Source organism: Siphateles boraxobius, unplaced genomic scaffold, assembly GCF_051911475.1.
Source record: "Siphateles boraxobius isolate OS27281-9 unplaced genomic scaffold, OSU_SipBor_1 13, whole genome shotgun sequence".
NCBI lineage: Eukaryota > Metazoa > Chordata > Actinopteri > Cypriniformes > Leuciscidae > Siphateles > Siphateles boraxobius.
Window position 1 is genome coordinate 23,680,798 of NW_027508733.1, and position 26,269 is coordinate 23,707,066.

General features: G+C 37.0%; 3 protein-coding genes across 6 annotated transcripts; 2 read left to right on the forward strand and 1 right to left on the reverse strand.

Moving 5' to 3' along the window:
* Window positions 1-731: 731 nt before the first annotated feature.
* glrx2 (glutaredoxin 2) lies at window positions 732-4,243 on the forward strand. Of its 4 annotated transcripts, none has more exons than XM_077225766.1 (4): window positions 732-772; window positions 1,388-1,451; window positions 3,457-3,633; window positions 3,774-4,243. In XM_077225766.1, exons 2-4 carry the CDS (start codon window positions 1,389-1,391, stop codon window positions 3,939-3,941), a joined length of 408 nt encoding a protein of 135 aa, XP_077081881.1. In that variant the 5' UTR covers window positions 732-772; window position 1,388; the 3' UTR covers window positions 3,942-4,243. The 4 variants fall into 4 exon arrangements, with proteins under 4 accessions (XP_077081881.1, XP_077081880.1, XP_077081879.1 ...); XM_077225765.1 differs by having other exon boundaries at window positions 733-819; XM_077225764.1 differs by lacking the exon at window positions 732-772 and adding an exon at window positions 786-942.
* Window positions 4,244-4,477: 234 nt separating this feature from the next.
* uchl5 (ubiquitin carboxyl-terminal hydrolase L5) lies at window positions 4,478-16,613 on the forward strand. Its single transcript, XM_077226696.1, has 11 exons — window positions 4,478-4,698; window positions 6,550-6,613; window positions 6,701-6,806; window positions 6,900-7,025; window positions 7,095-7,156; window positions 7,248-7,378; window positions 7,457-7,520; window positions 7,597-7,699; window positions 7,776-7,889; window positions 12,101-12,199; window positions 15,842-16,613. Exons 1-11 carry the CDS (start codon window positions 4,623-4,625, stop codon window positions 15,884-15,886), a joined length of 990 nt encoding a protein of 329 aa, XP_077082811.1. The 5' UTR covers window positions 4,478-4,622; the 3' UTR covers window positions 15,887-16,613.
* Window positions 16,614-22,557: 5,944 nt separating this feature from the next.
* Window positions 22,558-25,121, reverse strand: rgs2 (regulator of G protein signaling 2). Its single transcript, XM_077225767.1, has 5 exons — window positions 25,003-25,121; window positions 24,829-24,915; window positions 24,560-24,621; window positions 23,341-23,507; window positions 22,558-23,252 (listed from the first exon to the last, which is right to left on the reverse strand). The coding sequence occupies exons 1-5, from the start codon at window positions 25,104-25,106 to the stop codon at window positions 23,073-23,075; spliced, it is 600 nt and encodes a 199-aa protein (XP_077081882.1). The 5' UTR covers window positions 25,107-25,121; the 3' UTR covers window positions 22,558-23,072.
* Window positions 25,122-26,269: the final 1,148 nt, after the last annotated feature.

A 26,269-nucleotide genomic window follows, 5' to 3' on the forward strand; every position in this document is an offset into this window, starting at 1 on the left:
TAATTCTTTTTTGGTTAATTCATAAGGATTAGTGGGTAGAAAAATCATTTGCCTTTTTCTTGCAAACGGCAATGTGGCATCTTTTGTGAAAAACAGAGATTAGGGAGCAGCATTAAATCACTTGTCATAAAATGTAAAATAAATTAATAAATAACACACACACACACACACACACACACACACACACACACACACACACACACACACACACACACACACAGCGCGCGCGCGCGCACACACACACACACACACACACACACAAAACAAAACAAAACAAAACAAAAACAAGGATAACCGAGATCCTCAGGAACCAATAATTTCTTCTGTCGGTTCTGCATTTTACAGAATGGCATAGTGCCACCCCGTGGATGCAAAACGACACTTCTTTCAGATAAAAAAAAAATCTAACTTTGAAGGACAAGGGAGATGTAGCTACACATTAGATATGTATACAAAATACATAGGCATTCAGATTACTGTTGCGAATTAGTTGCATGTCAGATTCCAATTCTTTGAATTATTAATAGCCTATAGGTTAAAAAATAAAACTTTTATTGTGCACATGTCTACAATGAGACAATAAATGGTTCTAGAATTTAAAAGCAGATTAATCGGAATTGGGTTTATGAGCCACCATGGCCCCCTAGAGGAAAACAAGTGCCTCATGTCCAGTGATCAGGATAGGCTGGTAGAAAAGTGTTTTGGGACCCGTGAAGGGCGGAGACTACAGACGGTGCTTTTTACGTCATACTAATGTGTTTCCGGTTGAGAGGTACGCGTGTGTTTTGGACTTTGGAAGAAAATAGAAGAAACATATTTGTATGTAAAACCACTGTCATTTGGACAGTATTTTATTTACAGAGCGGCGCGTGTCATTTTACACTCCACGATGTTTACGAGAGGCTGTTTATACAAATACAAGCACGCGTATCAGATTCTAAGGTCATTATGAGGGCAATTAATATTACATATTTTAACATGATTGCATACATTATATTAAACTAAGATTAAAATCAAGAACGCCATGTTTTTTGTCCGTTCTGGACGGTATGAGTTAACCTACGCTAAAAGCGCAGGGTGTTTAAATGTTTAAATCCCATCTGTATGATCTTATCAGATTATTAGAGTCTAGCTGTGTGATCCTGTTACTTGTTTCAGCCGGGAACCAGACAACAGTTGTTCGAACATGACTGACTTAAAATGCCAGTCTAATTCTCTTGTGTTTGCAATAACTACATTTGCTTTCCTTGTTTCTTTAACATGTATTTTTTACAGACCAGTGTTTATAACAAGGTCATCACGTGTGTTAATCTCAGTCTGTCTTTGTGTTACTCAATGGTTGTGTTGTTTTCTCTCAGTTTGAACTCAATTCATGTCGTTTATCTAGAATGGGGAACTTCACGTCGTCTGCGCCTGGGTTGTCGAGCACAGCATGTAATCAGTTTGTCCAGGTAAGCTTTAGGCTGGTTTGATCACACGAAAAGGAAAATTCTGTCTATGACTGTCTTTTCTGTGGAACACTAAAATTCCTTGCGTCCCAGATCATTAAGATTCGTGAATGAATCATTTAGAACTATTTTTGTGAAGCGGATCAATTGTTTAATTGAAAAGGTATGAGGAATGTGAATAACATCTTAAAGGGATAGTCCACCAAAAAATGAAAATTCTTTCGTAATTTACTCACATCCATGTCGTTCCAAACCAGAGGAAATGTAAAAGAATGTTGGTAGCCAAACAGTTTTGATCCCTCCATATTGTCTTCAGTGGTATGGACATGAAAGAAAAACTGAAATGGTCCTACCAACATGTGTTGTATAAATTTGGGCTGCACAATTAAGCAAAATACAAGCAAAATCAATATGGCTAGGTGGATTTTCAAATCACAAAGGCTGTAATTTAGTTGTCAATTTTTTTATTTTTTTTGTTTCAGTACTGACTTGATACTGAAGTCGGTACTGAAATGTAAACATTTGTGACAATACCAGCATTGAACCGATTCTTAAACCCTTCTGATTGGCAATTGTGTTGATGCGCTCAACATGTATGTGTGAGATTGGCTACAATGACCAACGCTTCGAAAACATGTTGTCTTTGACACTCTTCATTGAGCACTTACACAGATACACACATGGGAGTGTAGCCCCTTTCACACAGCGAGTTGATCCCGGGAAATTGCCAGAACGCCTTCTGTGTGAACGCAAACACGACCCGGGATTGATCCCGGGATCGATGCCGGGTTGGGGACCTAGTAACATTGCCGGGATCAGTCCCGGAACGCATGCTGTGTGAACAAAAGCCGTAATCAATACTGTTTCGTAATGATGATGCTGAAGTGAAGTGAAAGCAGGCTAGTGAAACGGTATGTAATGCGCTAGTTTATGATCGAATCAGAGAAAAAAATGCACAAGCATGGTTTCTCCAGAGAGAAATCGCAGCTCATAAGCAAACTACAGACGCTGTTGAGACATTACATGTCACATCGATGTCACGTGTCTTTACGGGATTTTTACGGGTTGTGTGTGAACGCACTCTCTGATTCCGGAAAATGAATGAACCAAAGTCAAACGAACCCGGGTCAAATCCCGGGTCACTTTATCCGTGTATTTTCCGGAATCTCTGTGTGAAAGGGGCCTTTGAAAGCGGCGTCTATCAACGGAATCCGTCTTTCAGCAGATATATTAGGAATCTGCTGATAGACGCATGCCTTAAACGTTCCCTTTCTCTCTTTGTAAATGCTCGATGAAGAGCGTCAAATATGTAATTGTTGATTAGTAGCCAATCAAAGACATATATGTTGAGCGCGTCAACACAATGGCCAATCAGAGGTGTTTAAGAATCTGTTCACCAGCGCTCAAAATACTAGAGGGAAATGCTGGTATTGTCACATTTTTAAATTTCAGTACTGACTTGGTACCGAAGTCTGTACTTTTTTGACAACTCCAATATGCACTGTGTATTTCAAAGATCTTAAAAATTGTGGTTAAATGTACTTTAATGACGTCTGTACTAACTTTCTGGGGCTTGAAAGTGGTAGTTGCATAGTTTGTCAATGGAGGGACAGAAAACTCTCAGATTTCACTAAAAAGATCTTCATTTGTGTTCCGAAGATGAACAAATGGCTTATGGGTTTGGGAATGACATGAGGGTGAGTAAATTAATAACTGAATTAATAACTGAATTTTCTTTCTTTTTTTGGCTGAAATAACCCTTTAAGGGCTCCTTGCGGTTTCTGACTAAATAAAAGCTGAATGGCTCAACGTTTGAAAATGAAGAAATTAAGACAGCCATAAATATTAGCACTGTCATTTTTACTGGACTTTGGAAATATTATTATTATTATTATCATACAGTATAGTCATATTAATCACAACGTTTTGGGCCAAATTGTGCAAAAAACTTGAAGGTCTTTTCCCCCATTTGTTTTTATTCATTAATTGATTTTTTTTTTCTTTACAGGATGTTGTGTCCAGGAACTGTGTTGTAATATTCTCCAAAACCACATGTCCCTATTGTAAGATGGCAAAGAATGTATTTAATGAGATTGGAGCTACATATAAAGTTGTTGAATTGGATGAGCACAACGATGGCCGGCGTCTCCAGGAAACCTTAGCACAAATAACAGGTGCCAGAACAGTAAGTCTTGGCATTTGTTTATATTTACAAAACCATTTCCATTCCTGGATGCTGATTGGAATATTGAGTGTGATTATATAGGTAGATATTGTTTTTTGTCAAGATGGTATTGCTGACGATAGTCCTTTTTACTCTTTCAGGTGCCAAGAGTCTTTATTAATGGGCAGTGCATTGGAGGCGGATCAGATACAAAACAGCTCCACCAGCAAGGGAAACTTCTGCCTCTTATTGAACAATGTCATCCATGCTGTTTGAGTACCAGCCCTGAAGACTCGGGCAATGGTCAATATCAACCTAATCAGTCATAATGTTTTTGTAATGTATATCTATACTTGTTGATCACCACTGAACAGCCCAAATACAGGTTAAGTATTTGTGTCTTAAATGTATGCTGCTGTAACTGCCTGATTTGACTTTGAGTATTGTTATTTTGCTTTTTTTCTGTTATTAATATTTTCTGGGACTCTGGAATTGAGTTACAATACCCACGTATTCATTTATGTACAGTATACATGTATTTTAAATAAAGTATTAATGTTTTGTTTTTTTATCTGATGTAAGCACAGAAACACCCAATGGTTTGAAATAAAACCTTATTTTACATCGTAAACTGATTATTGACGACTAGAATTCTGTAGGAATATCAAAAGATATTTTTATATTAATATATTAATATCCCAGTTAATAGAATTAAATGTATTAATTTAGCGTGTTATATCGACACGATGTGGAGTTTATTACCATTTTAAATGCACTATGTTTAACGACGGAAATTACCTTTCAAACTCACTCTTGGAGTGGAAGACACTCCTAGACACACGGAGGCGGAAGCGTGCCTCACATGTTCAGGGCACGCATTAAGCAGAAGAATGACGCTTGTCGAAAGGAATGCCGGGAAAACTGCTGTATGCGTGAATGAGTCTCGTTAGCCTCGTTTTAACCGCTACACGAGAACAGTTTTCTATTTGCAATAAGATATACTTTTAAAAATGGCGGGAAGCGCTGGGGAATGGTGCCTTATGGAAAGCGACCCGGGAGTTTTTACAGAGCTGATAAAGGGCTTTGGTGAGCACTCAATATTTTCTTACATTAGCGGTGCGTCGCTAGTTTTGCTTCAGTTCAGTGATTTTGGTCACCAATATTCATGGTAATCATAGGGTGTGACTCACTGCCAGCCTGCCATGTGGTTCCTGGTTTAAATCCAGATATTCTTTGAATGGGCTCAGTGTATGAGTCAGCGCTGCGCTAACGTTACACGTGCAGAATGACAGCTGCCTCAAATTTCTGCAAGTCTAATGACAGTAGTCATGTCTCAAAAAATATTGAGCAACCTACCCAGACGGCATTTTTTCATCATCCTTTACAACTTGCGGTTTTGGATGCGTACGCACATTTGAATTCAGTGTATTCAGGCATCATAGACACGTTCCGAACATTCGATTCATCTTTTTGTGGGCATCATATTGTGTTCGAACATTTGATTCAGTATATTGGAGCATCATTTGCATGTTCCGAGCATTCGATTAATCTTTTTTTTTCCTTTATTGTTTGAATATAATCTTGAATTCACTATATTGGACATTAAGCGCACGTTCCGAACATTCGATTAATATTTTTTTTGTTGGCGTCATTGTTCGAACATTTGATTCAGTATATTTGGGCATCATTTGTATGTTCTGAGCATTTGATTCATTTTTTGTTGGTACTGCTTGAATACAAAACTTGAATTCACTATATTTGCCCACTATTCGTAAGTTCCGAACATTCGATTTATATTTTGTCAGCATTAGTTAAATATGAACACTGATTTTATGATATTTGGCATTTGCACGTTCCGAACATTCGATTCATATTTTGTCAGCGTCAGTTGCATATGAACACTGAATTTTGTGTTATTTGGGCATCATTTGACATTTGCACGCTCCGAACATTCGATTCATATTTCTGTGGGTATTATTGGTTCAATTTGTTTCAGTATATTTGGGCATCATTTGCCAAATAGACCTAATTCTATTGATATTTGTTTCTGAGCATTATTGGTTGTGTACGACATTTTAATTATACAGCATCTGGGCATCATTTACATATTCTGAACACTATTCATATTTTTATGGATCTTATAGGTGCATTCAAACATTTGCATATTTTTGGGCAACATTCATTTAATCTTTTTTGGTGTTATTGGTTGTATTCGAACATTTGTTTCAGTGTATTTGGGCATCATTTGCACATTCTAAACACTGATTTAAATTAATTTTTCAGTGTGCATCGAAGGTGTGTTCGCGCATTTAATTCAGCATATTTAGCTATCATTTGCACATTCTGAGCATCTAATCAATGTTTTTGTTGGCATTCTGCTCAGTGTTCCTCCAGCATGTTTGGGCATTGTGGGTGCATTCGAGACATTATTTTTGATCATCATTAGTTTGTTCAAATGTTTTGGATCATCATTGGTAGACATTTAAGCCTTGAATTTGGAACATATGGGCATAATTTGTGTGTTTCGAGTCTTTGGCCCTGTTATCACCTGGTATTAAGATGCGTTTAGGTCGCTTAGATCCCAAGTAGACAACGCTAAAATACAGGTGTCAACAGGGTCTAAATGGTTTTGAGCTGTTCCACTTTCGACCACTTCCATCTCCAGTCGCATTCATGTATATTGTGTGAGCTTATTTCGTCCATTAGTTCAAAAAATCAGAAAAGCTCATTCTTGTACCCGCTCATAGACCCTCCCCTCAAAGAAATCAGGAACATAGTGGACAGACGGATTAAAACAGGAATGTGTCTCCCTCAGCCACTTATGGTCCGATCAACCAAAACGCATATTAATACCAGATGTAAACACTAACAGGACTTGATTCTGCATATTTGTGCCTTTCAAATGTCACGGGACACTGATTTCTCTGTTTTCATTAGGATGCAAAGGTGCACAGGTGGAAGAGATATGGAGCATGGAGCCAGAAAACTTTGAAAATCTCAAGTAAGCAAATGTCCATGAATCTATTATTATACGCAGTGTTCTTCCAGTGTTCTAACTGCAATTGAATATGTGCGTAAATCATTCCAGGCCCGTTCATGGTCTGATTTTCCTCTTCAAGTGGCAGCCCGGTGAGGAGCCCGCGGGGTCTATTGTTCAAGACTCAAGGCTGGATCAGATCTTCTTTGCCAAACAGGTGAACAAATATGCGTTTAATCAAATCCAGCAGCCTGTTACCAAATGCAAAAAGCATATTCGGACAATTATGAATGCAAACGTGCCGTTTCAGGTCATCAATAATGCCTGCGCGACCCAAGCGATCGTCAGCGTGTTGTTGAACTGCACGCATCCTGATATGCTCCTTGGGGAAACGCTGACGGAATTTAAAGAGTTTTCACTCAGTTTTGATGCCGCAGTAAGTTGGCGCATTTATTTTACTGGATACGTTTAATTATTGTTGCTTATGAACCTTTTCTTTTTCAAGATGAAGGGTCTTGCTCTCAGTAACTCTGAAGTAATCCGACAAGTTCACAACGGCTTCGCTAGGTTGGTTATCTTTGCTCTTATGAAACTTTTCTCGTTTACCATATGACTGATATCATGTATAATGTTTTTGCCATTTTCTTTTTTCCCATAGACAACAGATGTTTGAGTTCGACGCGAAGTCGTCGGCTAAAGAAGAGGATGCTTTTCATTTTGTGAGCTACGTTCCTGTTAACGGCCGACTGTACGAGTTGGACGGACTTCGTGAAGGACCCATAGACCTTGGTAGACGGAATCGACGTTGATTTGTTCATTTTTTTAGCAGTTGGTTCATGTTCTTAAATTATTTTGTCACTTTCTCAGGTGTGTGTAACCAGGATGATTGGATCAACGCTGTACGGCCCGTCATTGAGAAACGAATACAGAAGTAAGCATCAAGCTGATGTGATTTACTTCGAGTCGTTGGTATTTCTACAAAGCAGTTTAAATCATTTGGTTTTTAGATACAGTGAAGGAGAGATTCGATTCAACTTGATGGCCATTGTTTCGGACCGCAAGATGATTTATGAAAAGAAGATCGTTGAACTACAAACTCAGCTCACAGAAGTAAGACGTTCTGACTGTTAAATATTGGAATGACCGAATGAAGACACTTGCTTAAAGACGTTCCTGCTGTTCACAGGAAGAGCCGATGGACACAGACCAGAGCGGGAATCATCTGAGCTCCATCCAGTCAGAGATCGCCAAGTATCAGCTCCTGATTGAAGAAGAGACCCAAAAACTTAAAAGATACAAAGTACGTACATGGGTTTTCCCCTCAATGAGCTTTCAAAGAGAAACTTATTTATAACGTATTGTATGATAGACCTTTCTTTATTGTTATTAATGTTTTCCACATTGATCCTCTACACCGCATTCCAAATTATTATGCAAATGATATTTTACACTGATTTTCCTAAATAGTCGATGCAAATGACAGTCAGTATAATTTCCAAGTGACTAGCTTTTAGGGTATAAGTCGAATTTCATTGAACAAACCACCCAACGAAAACAGTATTTTTTTTCAAAAATAAAAAACTGAAAATGCACTGTTCCATTATATTATGCATAGCAGAGATTGAAAACATTTTATAGGTTGTAAAGAACTGAAAATGGTCATTTGTTGAATTGGCAGCATAAGGAGATCATATTTACTGAAATCAAAAGCTATTTTAATCGAACACATCTTAACAGGGCAAGTTACATGTTAACATAGGATCCCTTCTTTGATATCACTTTCACAATTCTTGCATCCATTGAACTTGTGAGTTTGTGGACAGTTTCTGCTTGAATTTATTTGCAGGATGTCAGAATAGCCTCCCAGAGCTGCTGTTTTGATGGGAACTGCCTCCCACCCTCATAGATCTTTTGCTTGAAGATGCTCCAAGGGTTCTCAATAGGGTTAAGGTCAGGGGAGGATAGGGGCCACACCATGAGTTTCTCTTCTTTTATGCCCATAGCAGCCAATGACATACAGGTATTCTTTGCAGCATGAGATGGTGGATTGTCATGCATGAAGATGATTTTGCTGCTGAAGGCACGGTTCTTCTTTTTGTACCATGGAAGAAAGTGGTCAGTCAGAAACTCTATATACTTTGCCGAGGTCATTTTCACACCTTCAGGGACCCTAAAGGGGCCTACCAGCTCTCTCCCCATGATTCCGGCCCAAAACATGACTCCGCCACCTCCTTGCTGACGTCGCAGCCTTATTGGTACTTGGTGGCCATCTACCAACCATCTAGGGCTGCAACTAACGATTATTTTGATAATCGATTAATCGGACGATTATTTTTTCGATTAATCGGATAGAAATTAAATTAGATTTTTTTTATTTTATTATAACTAAATAAAACCGTAAATCAGGGTATTTATGTGTAAAAGTGTACTTTAAAAAGTGCAAAAGCCACACATTGAGTTTTACTAATATCAATATTTGCATTGTTTTTAATGATAATTGCTGATGGCAAGTTGACAAACATGATTATTGTTAAAAAAAATGATATCCAACATATTATGTTTTAACACAATTTTTGTTAAAACAAATTTACACAGACATGTTGTTCAGATGTGAATATCTGAACTAAAAACAAACTAAAAACATCTAAAATATATAATTCATTTAATTTTTATTTAAAATTAATTATATATAAGGAATATAAGGATAAAGAATATAATATATATTATATATAATATATAAAAGAATAATATAAGGATAAATTGATTAAATAAATATAGAAAGACTGAAAACAATTGTGTGAACGTAGAGCCGCAGTAGATCGCGTTTGAAAAACAATTAAAACTTAGTAGACAAATGCTATAAAAAGAGAACGGAATGGAGGTAACGTTACCCAGCAAGCTAACAGGCTTGAGTAAAGGACAGGAGAAATTATGCATTAGTGCACAAGCATTCGCTGAAAACCACTGAGTACAGTGACTAAAAAACAATATTTTACTGCTGCTGTTATTAACTGCCTTTGTATTTAATGCTTCACTTTGTAAACACCGTTTTAATTTAACCTATTTCTGCGGTAGCGCTATTTTAATCCATCACTTACGTTGCGAGCGAACTGATTGCACAACCTGATGCTCGAGACAAAATACAGAAGTCCCGGGTGTCTCCCGCATATTGATTGCGGCCCTATGATTGCGGCTCCCTGATGCCCGCGAATTAGTTCAAACTCCCGCGCATGCGAGACAGAAGAGACTGCTCCAAACCGTGTAGCGCGCGCGCTCGGCAGAGCGCCTGAGGGAGAGAGACCTTGCGTGTGTGTGCGTACCAGTAAACGCTCCCCGTGACGTAAGCAGACCAACTAATCGATAATGACATTCGTTGACAACGATTTTCATAATCGATTATAATCGATTTTATCGATTAGTTGTTGCAGCCCTACAACCATCCACTACTCCATCCATCTGGGCCATCCAGGGTTGCACGGTACTCATCAGTAAACAAGACTGTTTGAAAATTAGTCTTCATGTATTTCTGGGACCACTGCAACCGTTTCTGCTTGTGAGTATTGGTTAGGGGTGGCCGAATAGTAGGTTTATGCACAACTGCAAACCTCTGGAGGATCCTACACCTTCAGGTTCGCGCGACTCCAGAGGTACCAGCAGCTTCAAATACCTGTTTGCTGCTTTGTAATGGCATTTTAGCAGCTGCTCTCTTAATCCGATGAGTTTGTCTGGCAGTAACCTTCCTCATCATGCCTTTATCTGCACGAACCCGTCTGTGCTCTGAATCGGCCACAAATCTCTTCACAGTACGATGATCACGCTTAAGTTTTCGTGAAATATCTAATGTTTTTATACCTTGTCCAAGGCATTGCACTATTTGACGCTTTTCCGCAGCAGAGAGATCATTTTTCTTGCCCATATTGCTTGAAACCTGTTGCCTGCTTAATAATGTGGAACATCCTTCTTTAGTAGTTTTCCTTTAATTGGGCTCACCTGCCAAACTAATTGTCACAGGTGTCTGAGATTGATTTCAGTGATCCAAAGAGCCCGGAGACACAATACCATCCATGAGTTTGATTTAAAAAACAAATATTTAATGTTTATGACAATTAATTCCAATTTGCATAATAATTTGGAACACGGTGTAAAATAATCTCATATCAATTTACTTTATAATATAATCATATTTAGTTTTCAAGTTTTCCTCATTTGTTATTACATGTTACAAAATGTCATTTTCTTTTATTATTAGTGTTGTTTTCCTCCTTGGCTCTTTAAAAACTTAGTTATGTTATAAAATAGAAAATGCACTACTTTATTATGAATATAATAAACAAATTATTATCCTCTAATTTATCCTTTCAAATGTCAATTCTGTTTCTAAGTAATATATTTTATAAAATATTGAATTTAAACTTTTAATTAATAATAATTTTTACTAGTGTTACTGTTATTAATATTAATAGTAATTATTATTTTCCCTCATTTGTTCTTTAAGTTATGTAATAAAATCTAAATTTAGTCTATAATATAATAATGATGATAATAATACATTATTATTATTGTTTTTCCTAATTTATGCTTTACAGTTAATTTGTTTTAATAAGTAAAATGTAATAGAATATCAGTTTTCTTGTTTTATTATGGTTTTCTTCGTCACTGGCTCTATAAAACAAAGTTATTTATTTTATAAAGTAGAAAATGTACATTACTTATAATAAGAATAATAATGATTATATATAATAATAATAATATTATTATTTTCCTCATTGGTTCTTAATTTTTAACTAAGTTATGTTACTAAATATCAAAACTTTATTATATAATGATTTTTTAAAAAATATTTTTCCTAATTTATACTTTAAAAGTTAATTTTGTTAAATGTTACAAAAATATTACTTTTTGTAATACAGTTCAAAGTTGTGGGAAGGAGGAGGCGGGAACCTGTGAACATTTAACAACTTTTAATGACAAAATAAAACGAACACAAAAACAAAAGGATCCGCCAGCAGCCCCTCGTGGACGACTGGTGGCTACACAAAAGAGAAATAAAACGCAACATAAACTCAGGCCTGTTCCTCTCTCGATCTTCAGCATCGTCGCTCCTCCGTGAGAGATGCGAGACCGGTGCGTCTCACAGGTGACGTTCATTATAACTCACGCCACCGGCCTCGCGCCGTTCTCCCACGTCCCTCGGCCTCGTCCTGCTCGCCACACTTTTCTTTTATTGTTATTATTATTGACGTTTTTTCTCATTTGCTCTTTAAAAACGTATGCATGTTATAAAATCTAAAATACACTATAGTCATTTATTATTCACCCTTATTCATCCTTTCAAACATGAATTTTGTTTATAGGTAACATGTTATAAAATGTAGAATCACTTTTCTGTTATTATTATTCCTAATTGTTATGTTATAAGTTAATTTTATTAATAAGTGATATGTCATAAAATAACTATTATTATTGGTACAATGCTGCTTAAATTATAAAAATGTTGAAATATTTGTTAAGGTTGAGAACATAAGAAGGAAGCACAACTACCTACCCTTTATAATGGAGTTACTGAAGACATTGGCTGAATATCAGCAGCTGATTCCACTGGTGGAAAAGGTAAGTACAGTCAGAGCCGGTGTGTGTGTGTGTGTGTGTGTGTGGAGTACAGTCAGAGCCGGTGTGTGTGTGTGTGTGTGTGTGGAGTACAGTCAGAGCCGGTGTGTGTGTGTGGAGTACAGTCAGAGCCGGTGTGTGTGTGGAGTACAGACAGAGCCAGTGTGTGTGTGTGTGTGGAGTACAGTCAGAGCGTGTGTGTGTGTGTGTGTGTGTGTGTGTGTGTGTGTGTGTGTGTGTGTGTGTTAGTGATCGACCGATATTGATTTTTTTTTATAACCGATACAGATTATTTGCATGTGTATGTGCCCGATAACCGATATGCAGAACCGATATTTATTTACTGTTATACTTCTGTTTTTGGCACAATTATTACAACACAAATTAACTGAACAAACCATTTTATTTATCACAATCACTCCCTCCTTGCATACAAAAAAAAACCTTGATATTTATACACAAATAAATAGAGGGGTCTGAGTCCAAAAAATAAAGTGCACTGTTACTAAGTGTCTTTGTTTAAAAATAAAAGCTTTGATGAGGTAAAAAATAAAGCACAAAAACTATTCTAACATATTTGGATATATTTGTTTTCATAAATGGTAAACTAATCAAATTACAATAAAAACATTTATATTATTACATTATATAATTTATATCTAAATTATACATATCATTTATAAGCATCAGCAGCAACAATGTTAACAATAGGCAAAATAAATGTTAAAAGTCTAATGTTTTCATATGGAGATAATAATTGACAGGGGAGTCATATCACCTTTGCAGAAATGTAATTCATTTTAAACAGTTTTAGAAGGTTTATGTGCCGTTTAATAGGTTTAAACTAAGAGTGAGGAATAATTCACTGGGTAATATTAATTCACCGCATAATATTAGCTGGAATAGCCTATAACATCAGGAAAGTAACAAACAAAACATCATATACATCATTGCATTTTCCAACTAGTATGTTATTAATTATTATTAATATTTTTGTCGGTCTAGATCATGAAATGCTTTATGACAAAGTGCTCTTTATCTATGCATTTACACATAACTATAACATTAGGCTATACGTTACTCAACCGCGATCGCGCGTGCAGATAATAAATAATTAATTTCCACAAAGCGGTATATTTAGATGTGTATTAGCGAAATAATTGCTATATAGTAAATGATAATATAATCTAGGGTGTTTAAACAAGATAATCTGGTCAAAAGTTTCATTCAGTGGCCGTGCTTGAGCATTCCTGATCATCAACCCAGTGAGTGCTCAGCAATATGAACGAACTTTTTTTCGAGACTAATGGTGAGCAAATACAACAGATAGAGAATTAAATTCAGCGCTTTTATTTTCAACATGCACTCATTCATGTCTGTTTTATTTAATTAGTGTAAAGTTACGTCTTTATTGGGGCAGGACACGACGGATTACGCTACGTGGCTCAATGAGTTTGTCTCAATTTTTTAGAACCAAGCTGCATAAATAAACTATATCAGGCATTTATGTCTCAAATCTCATTTCTGCATGCATGTCTGTTATGTTAAATAAAGTTGAATAATTAAAGCAAAGCAAGTAGAACATATACTTTACCTGTGCACAGAGTTGTTATTGACTGATCTCCTCAGACGCGGGCTGCAATGGCGGAATTCTCAAAATGGCCACAAGATGGCGCCGTTTATCGGAAAATCCGATATTACAAAACCGATTCCCGATTATGGGAAAATGCTTAAATATCGGGAAAAATATCGGTAAACCGATACATCGGTCGATCACTAGTGTGTGTGTGTGTGTGTGTGTGTGTGTGTGTGTGTGTGTGTGTGTGTGTGTGTGTGTGTGTGTGAGGAGTACAGTCAGAGCCGGTGTGTGTGTGTGTGTGTGTGTGTGGAGTACAGTCAGAGCCGGTGTGTGTGTGTGGAGTACAGTCAGAGCCGGTGTGTGTGTGTGGAGTACAGTCAGAGCCGGTGTGTGTGTGTGGAGTACAGTCAGAGCCGGTGTGTGTGTGGAGTACAGTCAGAGCCAGTGTGTGTGGAATACAGTCAGAGCCGGTGTGTGTGTTTGGAGTACAGTCAGAGCCGGTGTATGTGTGTGTGTGGAGTACAGTCAGAGCCGGTGTGTGTGTGTGTGTGGAGTACAGTCAGAGCCGGTGTGTGTGGAGTACAGTCAGGGCCTGTGTGTGTGTGTGTGTGTGTGTGTGTGAAGTACAGTCAGAGCCGGTGTGTGTGTGTGTGTGTGGAGTACAGTCAGAGCCGGTGTGTGTGTGTGTGTGTGTGGAGTACAGTCAGAGCCGGTGTGTGTGTGTGTGTGTGGAGTACAGTCAGAGCCGGTGTGTGTGTGTGTGTGTGTGGAGTACAGTCAGAGCCGGTGTGTGTGTGTGTGGAGTACAGTCAGAGCCGGTGTGTGTGTGTGTGGAGTACAGTCAGAGCCGGTGTGTGTGTGTGGAGTACAGTCAGAGCCGGTGTGTGTGTGTGGAGTACAGTCAGAGCCGGTGTGTGTGTGTGTGGAGTACAGTCAGAGCCGGTGTGTGTGTGTGGAGTACAGTCAGAGCCGGTGTGTGTGTGTGGAGTAATGTCAGAGCCGGTGTGTGTGTGGAGTACAGTCAGAGTACAGTCAGAGCCGGTGTGTGTGGAGTACAGTCAGAGCCGGTGTGTGTGTGGAGTACAGTCAGAGCCGGTGTGTGTGTGTGAAGTACAGTCAGAGCCGGTGTGTGTGTGTGGAGTACAGTCAGAGCCGGTGTGTGTGTGTGGAGTACAGTCAGAGCCGGTATGTGTGTGTGTGGAGTACAGTCAGAGCCGGTGTGTGTGTGTGGAGTACAGTCAGAGCCGGTGTGTGTGTGTGGAGTACAGTCAGAGCCGGTATGTGTGTGTGTGAAGTACAGTCAGAGCCGGTGTGTGTGTGTGGAGTACAGTCAGAGCCGGTGTGTGTGTGTGGAGTACAGTCAGAGCCGGTATGTGTGTGTGTGGGGTGGTGTATTCAGGGGTGAGTATATTCAGTGGTATATTCAGGGGTGGTATATTCAGGGGTGGTGATGGCGCAGTGGATAAGACACATGCCTTTGGTGTGAGAGACCTGGGTTCGAATCCACTGTGAGACACCAATGTGTCCCTGAGCAAGACACTTAACCCCTAGTTGCTCCAGAGGCGTGCGACCTCTGAAATATAGCAATTGTAAGTCGCTTTGGATAAAAGCGTCAGATAAATAAATAAATGTAAATGTAAATGTGTGTGGAGTACAGTCAGAGCCGGTATGTGTGTGGACTACAGTCAGAGCTGGTGTGTGTGATGGTGAATCTCATCATACCACTAGAGGGCACGATTGATGCGTGTTTTTCTTTCTACTTTGCCTATGAGCTTGCAGTGTTTCCCTCTCTTGGTAATTTGACTGCATGGAATTATTATCAGTTATTGATGTTATTTGAACAGTCCTATGTTAAGATTAAAGAGTCAACGCCTAAGTTAAAAAGCTTAATGTAGTCCTGCAGCAATAGCACCCATATAGTACCATGGTACATTACATTTATTCACCCAGTGCATTGTTGGAAAAGCTGCATGATGATCTAGTATTCAAATTCAAAATTCTAGGAAATTCAGTTTATTAGAATAAATATGAGAATATATTTTTCTTTCTTTCCTTTGTTTCTTTAGGCAAAGGAAAAACAAAGTGCCAAAAAAATCCAAGAAGCCAAGTAACCCCACATTGTTAGACCCCGTTTAATGTCATGCCACGGAATCACTCGATGTGCTGTTGTCTTCTGTATCCCATAAAAGGAGCGCCTGGAAGTGAAGTCGAGCGTGGTGCTTCATGTCATTTCCTTCCTGTCTGCATGCATGTGAAGAGATGTTTAAATCTTATTTTCATATAAATTTCATTTCATTAATAGTGTCGTTTCATGCTTTGTTCTTGTTAGCGCACAGTAAAAGATGATAAATGAGTCTTTAATTACTGTAAAATACTGTACAATAAAGCACTAATCTATTATTATTGTTTAATAATTAGGATGGTAAATTTTGATTTAAATGATACACATGTGAAAAGTCTCTGTCAGTATCAAATCAATAAGGAAGGTTTTTAATTACATAATGTATCGTAAATCTGCACTAATAACATGGAAAATGTCTTCAAAGAATTTGTTTGCTTTAGAGGGCAGCTTCCTGTTTCTCATGTTAGTAAATATCGCTGTTTTTAGTCCTGATGTTTCCTGTCATCTGGGATGTTTAATTTGGGAATATGACGCAGACTCACATGAGTAGACATGCGGTCAGGCTTGTTACAATTGTAGCAACCAGTATTGAAACGGTATCTTTATTTCCATGTACCATTCCTCAAAATTATCCCATTAGCTAATCACTTTTTTTTTGTTGACAGTACTGTTTTTGTTTATTTTGACTTTCAAAAATGAAACTACTCTGAGAAATATTCACTGGTGGAGTGATGGGTAATTTCCATGTAATTTGCTTCGAAGTGTTTTTTTAGTAGTATTTAAATACTATTATAGTATTAATTCATATTTTAAATATTGCAACATTCAGGTTCTAGAAGTAAAAACTCAATTTAATTTCTTCATAAGGAATAACTTATAAACATTTAAAGTCAGCCTTACTGTAAGCTACAAGGTTGTTAATTGATAGTATTTGCCTCTGTTGAAACCTTTAGCCCACATTTAACAGCAGAATTCCTGGTGAAAACTACATTACCCTTAATGCTATACAGAAATTAACCAATTTGAGTCGAGACAAGCAAAATTTGCCAATGGAGCTCTTTAGCTCCGCCCACTCCCATGAAGCACTGCGAATAACGTAATTGATTTATGCTGCATTCGAAAATGCATACTTCCCTACTATATAGTTGGTGAAAAACAGTATGTGACAGAAGAAGTATGTCCGAATTCACAGTACTCATAAAAAGTTGTCAAAAAGTGTGCATTAGATGGACACTACTATCCCATAAGGCAACGGGAGAGGATTTGTGAATGGGAGTGAAGCGACGCAAATGACGCTGGTAGGTCACATCATGATAATGACAACCTGACGAATGTAGTTTGTCCAGGATATATTCATACTACACACATTCATCTGAAGTGACGCAGCGCAGATCTGCAAAAATACCTATGGGATAAAATATGGAAAAGGAAGGGAAAAAATACTTCTGAAACCAGGTCCACTATTAGCTTTTATTTTATATTTCAATTTTTATGTAGCCTACTTTTGTCAAAAAAATATTTGTATATATCTTTAATGTATTTTTATTTCAGTTTTTCATTGCAGTTGGTTGCTAAAGCAACATTTCAAGCAAAAGTTTTTCCTCTAATTTTTTTCACTTTTTTATTTTTCAATTAACAAAACGAACAGTTTTTAATAGTTTTAGATTTAAAGCTAAAGTATACTTTTTTATATGTTAAAATATTTTATGCTGCCTTTCATGCAGAGGAGACATCTGAAATATGTTTGTACAATCATCATCTTCTCTTTTTTTTATTATGCTTGCAAACAATACAGAGATGACAATCATGGCATACAATTTTGTAACAAAATTTAAACAGTCTGTACAAAATATAACAATATGTAGCTACAATATCTTGTACAATATGTAGAATAAGGAAGATGTTAGCAATAAGTAACTAAAACAGAAAAAAATACATGAGAATTAGATGATAGAAAAAACACTAATAATAATAAATAAAATTATAAATAAATAAAAGTAATGATGGTAAGATATTATTTTATACATCATTAGAGTTTTGTACAATCATCACATTGCACTGCTGTTTTGGTTGGTGACGTGCGTTTGCATTTCGCGCCACTTTCTGTGTCCCAGAATTTATTTATTTATTGCCTTACCCATGCAACAGTTTTCAGGAAACTTCCAAACTTCAGTAAGTGTTGTTCAAAAGAGCTGAAGGGGTGCTTTAATATTGTGCTGGGTTAAACCAGACACTTAAATCAAGTTTTGCAATAGTTTTGTATTTTTCAACTGTTCTCGACAGTCGTTTCTACAGTGACGTGTGACTTACGTTTCTATTTTTTGCCGAACTGTTAATTTATATTCTTTCAAACAACCCCAGACCAGTAGTGATGTTAAGAGAGCCGTGACAACAGTGTCACGAATCACGATACAGTCTCGCCCGCATGAACACGCTATCGTGTATTATTGCCGTCATCATAGCTGATAACAACAACTGATAAACCGTCAATAATGCACAGTTGCTTTCGTATGTAGTCGCCATTACCTGCTTTGTGACGCGCGTGTAGTGCGCACCGCTTAGTCTAAACAACGTGAAACATCATATCCTTGCCAAAATAATGTGTAATGTTGTTATAATGTGCAAGTTGTGTACATGTGCAAAAGTTATCTACATGATTAACAGGAATCCTGTAGCAACAGCCAAGAAAATAAATAAATAATATTTCAAGCTTATTTTTGGACACTCAGTTCACACTGAAGAAAAAAAATATTACTATTATTATGACGTATCTATATTTAGGTATTAAATGCACTTTATGTTTTTCTTTACAGCAGTTGTGTTTATATTCAAGCCTAAAAAACGTGACGTCACACTAAAATATTAATAATATATTCAGTGGCTACACAAAGAATGTTAGTCACACTGAAAGAATATTTTTGTTGTTACATTTATTTTAAATTGCATTTGTGTTTATGTATCAAGTAACTCCAAAAAAGTAATTTGGACACTTAATTCACACTTATAAAAATGAGCATTTATGTGCGTTGAAATTGATTTAGAATAAATCACACGTAAAGCATTTGCATTTATTATTATTATTTTAAGAAACAATACTTGTTTTTAAATAATTGAGATCCAGTAACCCCATAAAAGCTTTTTGGATATGCACTTGTCACACTTAATTTTTTAAAAATTTATGATTTGTTTATTTAAATTTTTGGGGGGGATTGGTCAACAAGCCAAGTGGCATATGCAAAGAATTGTGGACTTAAAAATTATCAGAACTAGTTTCTCCTTTCTAATGCTTTTTTTTTCAATTTAACTGACTGGTCCCAGGTGGTTTTTAGTGTGTGTATGAACTAGTCCAGGAAATCGCATTTACTACGGACATGTGCCCCTTAAAAAAAAAAAAAAAAAAAAATTATATATATATATATATGTTGCTTGGAAAAAACATGCTAAAGGCCACTTGCTTTAACATTCCTATATTTTCTTTCAAGTGTGGCGTAAGTGTCCCAATACATCTTGAAGCCACTGTAGCTACGAAGACCAACCATGGGAAGTGAGTTGAGGAAAGCCAGCAGTGTTGTAAATTGTGCAGTCTGTGAACACGTTCTCGGACGAGTCAAACGGACCGAGTGTCTGGTGTCTGTTCAGTGTCCGACCGCTGTGAGATCATCTACAGGAACAGTAGGAACACGAAGGTAAATACGTCCCCCATGTGCACCCAAAAAAACATTTAGCTATATCAAATGTGTGCAGGTTTGCCACTGGAACAAAACAAAGACGTTAAGTGCAGGATGTTCTGCTCTCTATATTTGCTTTAAATGTTTGTCTTAAAGGAGAAGCGAGTTTTGTTAGGCCTACATCTAATGCCTTAAATGGGGAGAAAAATAAACTCTTACACACCCTGCATCTCAACTTTATGTGGAAGTCTGCAGTAGTTTATGGATGTACTGGGTGAGTTTGCTGAGAAAATTGCAGTTTGGTTTTGGCTAGTGAGACTAAACTGGTAAAACTGGTTATGGGACATTGAACTGATCAGATAATACAGGTCCTTCTCAAAAAATTAGCATATTGTGATAAAGTTCATTATTTTCCATAATGTAATGATAAAAATTAAACTTTCATATATTTTAGATTCATTGCACACCAACTGAAATATTTCAGGTCTTTTATTGTTTTAATACTGATGATTTTGGCATACAGCTCATGAAAACCCAAAATTCCTGTCTCAAAAAATTAGCATATTTCATCCGACCAATAAAAGAAGTGTTTTTAATACAAAATAAAAAGTCAACCTTCAAATAATTATGTTCAGTTATGCACACAATAGTCAATACTTGGCCGGGAATCCTTTTGCAGAAATGACTGCTTCAATGCAGTGTGGCATGGAGGCAATCATCCTGTGGCACTGCTGAGGTGTTATGGAGGCCCAGGATGCTTCGATAGCGGCCTTAAGCTCATCCAGAGTGTTGGGTCTTGCGTCTCTCAACTTTCTCTTCACAATATCCCACAGATTCTCTATGGGGTTCAGGTCAGGAGAGTTGGCAGGCCAATTGAGCACAGTAATACCATGGTCAGTAAACCATTTACCAGTGGTTTTGGCACTGTGAGCAGGTGCCAGGTCGTGCTGAAAAATGAAATCTTCATCTCCATAAAGCTTTTCAGCAGATGGAAGCATGAAGTGCTCCAAAATCTCCTGATAGCTAGCTGCATTGGCCCTGCCCTTGATAAAACACAGTGGACCAACACCAGCAGCTGACATGGCACCCCAGACCATCACTGACTGTGGGTACTTGACACTGGACTTCAGGCATTTTGGCATTTCCTTCTCCCCAGTCTTCCTCCAGACTCTGGCACCTTGATTTCCGAATGACATGCAAAACTGAGCAACAGTCCAGTGCTGCTTCTCTGTAGCCCAGGTCAGGCGCTTCTGCCGCTGTTTCTGGTTCAAAAGTGGCTTGACCTGGGGAATGCGGCACCTGTAGCCCATTTCCTGCACACGCCTGTGCACGGTGGCACTGGATGTTTCTACTCCAGACTCAGTCCACTGCTTCCGCAGGTCCCCCAAGGTCTGGAATCGGTCCTTCTCCACAATCTTCCTCAGGGTCCGGTCACCTCTTCTCGTTGTGCAGCGTTTGTTGCCACACTTTTTCCTTCCCACAGACTTCCCACTGAGGTGCCTTGATACAGCACTCTGGGAACAGCCTATTTGTTCAGAAATTTCTTTCTGTGTCTTACCCTCTTGCTTGAGGGTGTCAATGAAGGCCTTCTGGACAGCAGTCAGGTCGGCAGTCTTACCCATGATTGCGGTTTTGAGTAATGAAACAGGCTGAGAGTTTTTAAAAGCCTCAGGAATCTTTTGCAGGTGTTTATAATTAATTAGTTGATTCAGATGATTAGGTTAATAGCTTGTTTAGAGACCCTTTTCATGATATGCTAATTTTTTGAGACAGGAATTTTGGGTTTTCATGAGCTGTATGCCAAAATCATTAGTATTAAAACAATAAAAGACCTGAAATATTTCAGTTGGTGTGCAATGAATCTAAAATATATGAAAGTTTAATTTTTATCATTACATTATGGAAAATAATGAACTTTATCACAATATGCTAATTTTTTGAGAAGGACCTGTATACATAAAGGGCATTTTGGAGGTCTTCTTATCTTTGCAACTAAAAAAGCTTTAAAGGTGACACAGCAGATAATGGTGTGAGTTTTGGGCGGGGCTGTTTGTTCGTCCAACCAATAGCAGGGCAAGAACATCAATGGGAAATGTTTTGCAATCCTGTTTTGCAATGCAAGTGAAATTACACTGCAACTTTAATATTACAAGTAAAATCAATCGTTATCATCAACTAACGTATATTGAGAAAGGACAGCTTGAGTAGAAATAAAAACATACTGAAAAGTGCATTGATGTTATAGCCAATGTTTAATACTATTTTGTCTAAATAAAAATAAAAGCTAAAATTGTTCAGGCATCAAAAATTATTATGTGCAGTAAGAAAAATGGATGTTCATTTTGAGATTTGTTAAAGATTATATTTAACATTATTATTAAATTATTAGTGTTTTTGAGTATTAAAGGATTAATTCACCCAAAAATGTAAATTCTGTCAGTAATTACTCCGCCTCGTGTTGTTCCAATCCTGTAAGTCTGTAGTTCATCTTCAGAACACAAATTAAGATATTTTTGATAAAATCTGAGAGCTGGATCACTCCTTAGGCTTTGGGGCGGGGAAGATGAACGAAAGTCTTCGGGGGTTGGAAAAACATGATGGGGAGTAATTACTGAGAGAATTTACATTTTTGGGCAAACTATCCCTTTAAATTTAAGTGGGTGTTACATGATGGTAAAGGTATTCTATAAGTAAAAACAAGGGAACTGAGTATGAACAATTATGTACAATATCGGTATCAACGATAAATAAATAAAAACTCTGAAACTGTAAAAAGTGAGGAAACCCGTTCGCTTAAAACGATTAAGTAATAAACTTCATGCGCAATTAAAAAATTAAGTTACGTGAACTTGTCAAGTCCACATAACTTAATTTTTTCAATTACGCATAAAGTTTATTCACTTAATGATTTTAAGGCAACAGGTTCCTCACTATTTTTAAGTTAAGCCAACTGATCACTTTTTACAGTGTAATGGAATGACAAACAAACATATTCATCCAAATTTCTTCTTTTTATTGGTTGTTATTAGTGTTTTTAAAGAATAATTTTACATGTGTGTTAGATTACAGCAAAGGTAATCTAAATGTAAAAACAAAAAAATAGGGAGATGAGCATGTAAAATTAAATATGCAATATTAATAAAATATGTAAAAAAACTCAGATATCAGCCGATAACCATTTATACATCTCTTTATATACACAATCTTTTTGCCTGCATCTGTTTTGCTCCAAAATCCAGAAAAGTAGTGATATGACAAAGAAAAGTAAATGAATCCAAATGTATTCTTTAGCTCTTCCATTGAAGAGCAAAAAAAATCCACAAAGTAGTACAACTTCAAAACATACACGCGGTTTCATTACAGTACTAATATTTCACCTCAACTACATACAAATCTGTGCAAAATATGCAATATTTAAATACACTGAAATCTTAACAGCACTATAAGAACATGAATACGCGTTTTAAAACGGACCAGCCATTAGTTTAAATACAACAACTGAAAACATTATTGCTCTCCTGCAGCAATTCTGCATAGTCGATGGTAGAGTTGAGAGTCCAGGAACCGCGGGTACGAGTTGTGCTCCATCAGGAAGTAAACTCTATTCTGGGCTGCTTTGAAACTAGACTGTGTTGGGATCAGAAGGCTTTGGTGGAGGGACTCCTTGGTGTTGAAGTCCAAGTTGATCTAGAGAAGGAAGAATTGAAAGAAATGAGAACGTGTGGCACCGCTTGATGAAAAGGAATAAACTTTGCTGGCGTTGCTGAAACCTCACCTCCTTTGGAGACTCCGGCTGGACGAATTCTTTGTATATTGTTTTTGCCCTTGATTGGAGTTTTGATCTCGACCTGATCTTTCTAAACTCTTCACAGGCCAGCCAGAACTCGATATTCTCCTCGCTGTGTTCAGACTTCATGAAGAGGCGCAAAGCAATCGTTCCATCTGAAATATGAAAACAGTAATAAGATCAGCTGCCATTAAATAATGTGGTGTATTTCCAAATATTATATATATGCTAGTCAAAAGTTTGAAAACATTTACTATTTTTAACGTTTTTGAAAGAAGTCTGTGTTTTGATCAAAAACTACATAGAAAAGAAAACTATAATATTGTTAAATAGATACAAAATAATGGTTTTCTATTTCAATATACTTTAAAATATGATTTATTTCGGTGATCAAAGCAGCATTTTCAGCATCATTACTCCAGTCTTCAGTGTCACATGATCCTTCAGAAATCATTCTAATATGTGGATTCATCATCAATGTTGGAAACAGTTTAATATTTTTTCATAACCTGTGATACTTTTTTCAGGATTCTTTGACGAATAAAAAGTTTTAAAAAAAATTCAATTACACAATTTAATTGTTTTAAATTGCTGTTTTTTAAAAAAAAACTTTTTATTCATCAATGAATCCTGAAAAAAATACCACAGGTTATTAAAACCATTAAGCAACACAACGGTTTCCAACATTGATAGTAACGGAGAATCAAATTATCATATTAGAAGGATCACGTGACACTGAAGACTGGAGTAATGATTCTGAAAATACAGCTTTGCATTACAGAAATAAATTACATTTTGTAATATATTCAAAAAGAACTGTAATTATAAATTCTAATAATATTACAGTTTTTTCTGTTTTTTTGATCAAAGAAATTAAGCCTTGATGACCATAAGAGACTTCTTTCAAAAACATTAAAAATAGTAATGTTTCCAAACTGTGTCTGTGTGTGTGTGTGTGTGTGTGTGTGTGTGTGTGTGTGTGTCTGTGTGTGTGTGTGTGTGTGTGTGTCTGTGTGTGTGTGTGTGTGTCTGTGTGTGTGTGTCTGTGTGTCTGTGTGTCTGTGTGTCTGTGTGTCTGTGTGTCTGTGTGTGTGTGTGTCTGTGTGTGTGTGTGTGTGTGTGTCTGTGTGTGTGTGTGTGTGTGTGTGTGTGTGTCTGTGTGTGTGTGTGTCTGTTTAATTTGTAAATATTTAGAAATATCAATTACATTTGCAGCTCAACAAGTTGTCCAGAGATTGTGCCCATTGAGTAACTTCTTCAGTAGTAGGCCTGTGTGGATATAAAGACACACATTTAAATTAATTTTAATTTAAATCTAATTAAAAATCCAAAAGATTTAATGTTTAAATCTATATTCTATAAATGATTTTATCTTTATTTAATAATTTATATTTTTTTATTAAGTCAATGATCCCGATTTATTATATGTCAATAGCAATTAACAAAAGCAAATGAACATTATTTCCATATGCTCACCCGTAGGATCTTCTCTGTGGCGTTGTTTGGCGTGATTCTCTCGTGGGAAACGTCTTGAACAGCATTCTTGATGTCCAATTTGTTTTTCTGTTAAAGAAAATCAACAAACATTAGCAACCACATGCGTATCGCTCGGCGTAAACCAAATGCAACTTGCTAAAATGCACATCTTACTTTATTGCGCTTTGTTCTGTAGTCGTATCAGGGTTGCTGAAGTAGATCAAGGGTTCCTTGCTCAAATCTGGTGCGGATTTTCTCATTTTTGCCATTCTATCCATTACTATCAATTCAACTAAAACATCTTGTCTTGAAGTGTGCTGCTTTTATACCCAAGGGCTCTGTGCTGTGGGCGGGGCTTCATCAGCAGGGGAAGCATCTGATTGGTTGCCTTTCGTTAGCATTTGAGTGGCGATGTACTTGTGCACGTCTTGTTGGCAGGAACACTGCAGTTCTTTCTCAAATAATCTTTCATCAAACAAAACTTAATGTTTATTTAAACTGTGTGTGTGTGTGTGTGTGTGTGTGTGTGTGTGTGTGTGTGTGTGTGTGTGTGTGTGTGTGTGTGTGTGTGTGTGTGTGTGTGCACTAAACAACTGTATACAGATAGAAACTAAAATATAAGGATTGTTTAAAACTTTTTGATCTCATATTTCCCATAACTTCTGTTTTATATTATAAAACATGCAAAGTAGTACAGATAAGGATTAAGTATACGTGTGAGTTTAGAGATGTACAAAACCTGAGTCACTTGTAACTCGAGGATGTTAACGCAATACGTCTAAGACAAAACATACTAAACAAACTGGAATGTTCCCAACCAACATTTCACATGCTTCTATTTGTGGAAGGCAGTGTTTTATTTATAGAAACTCTTCTAAAAATAGCTCATGTCTTTGTCATTATGTTTTAATTACTTTGGATGTGATTCAAACCACGAAACTCTCGGAATCTTTGCCGTCTTCACTTTTTGACTGCAGATATCAGGCTAAACTGCTTGATAAGTTGAAAGATTTTAGATGATACAGAAACATGCATTTCCTGAAGAAAAAGAACAGTGGGTCACCTATCATATATAGATATGCACTAACTCTTGTCAGGCTTTTTAAGGGGGAAAAACAGGCCTTTAAAACCTTCATTCAGAATCAAGGGCCTCGCCAATAAACATATTGTGCTGTGGTGGAAGAGTAAACATCTGTGACAAGATAAGTCGTGTTGGAACCTTGACTTTAAAGTGCTAAATTAGACCAACATGTTTGCAGCTGACAGACTAGCTGTTTTTAGTCATCCTTGAGCACAAGTGTCTGTGTTCTCTTTTGAGAGTAGAGCTTAATGCATTAGCGTACGGCTTAAACATCCATTATCTCAGACGTAGCACTTAATTGTGAGAAATGCAGCACAGAAACTGTTACTTGCTTGACAAATTGCATGACTAGATAGCAAT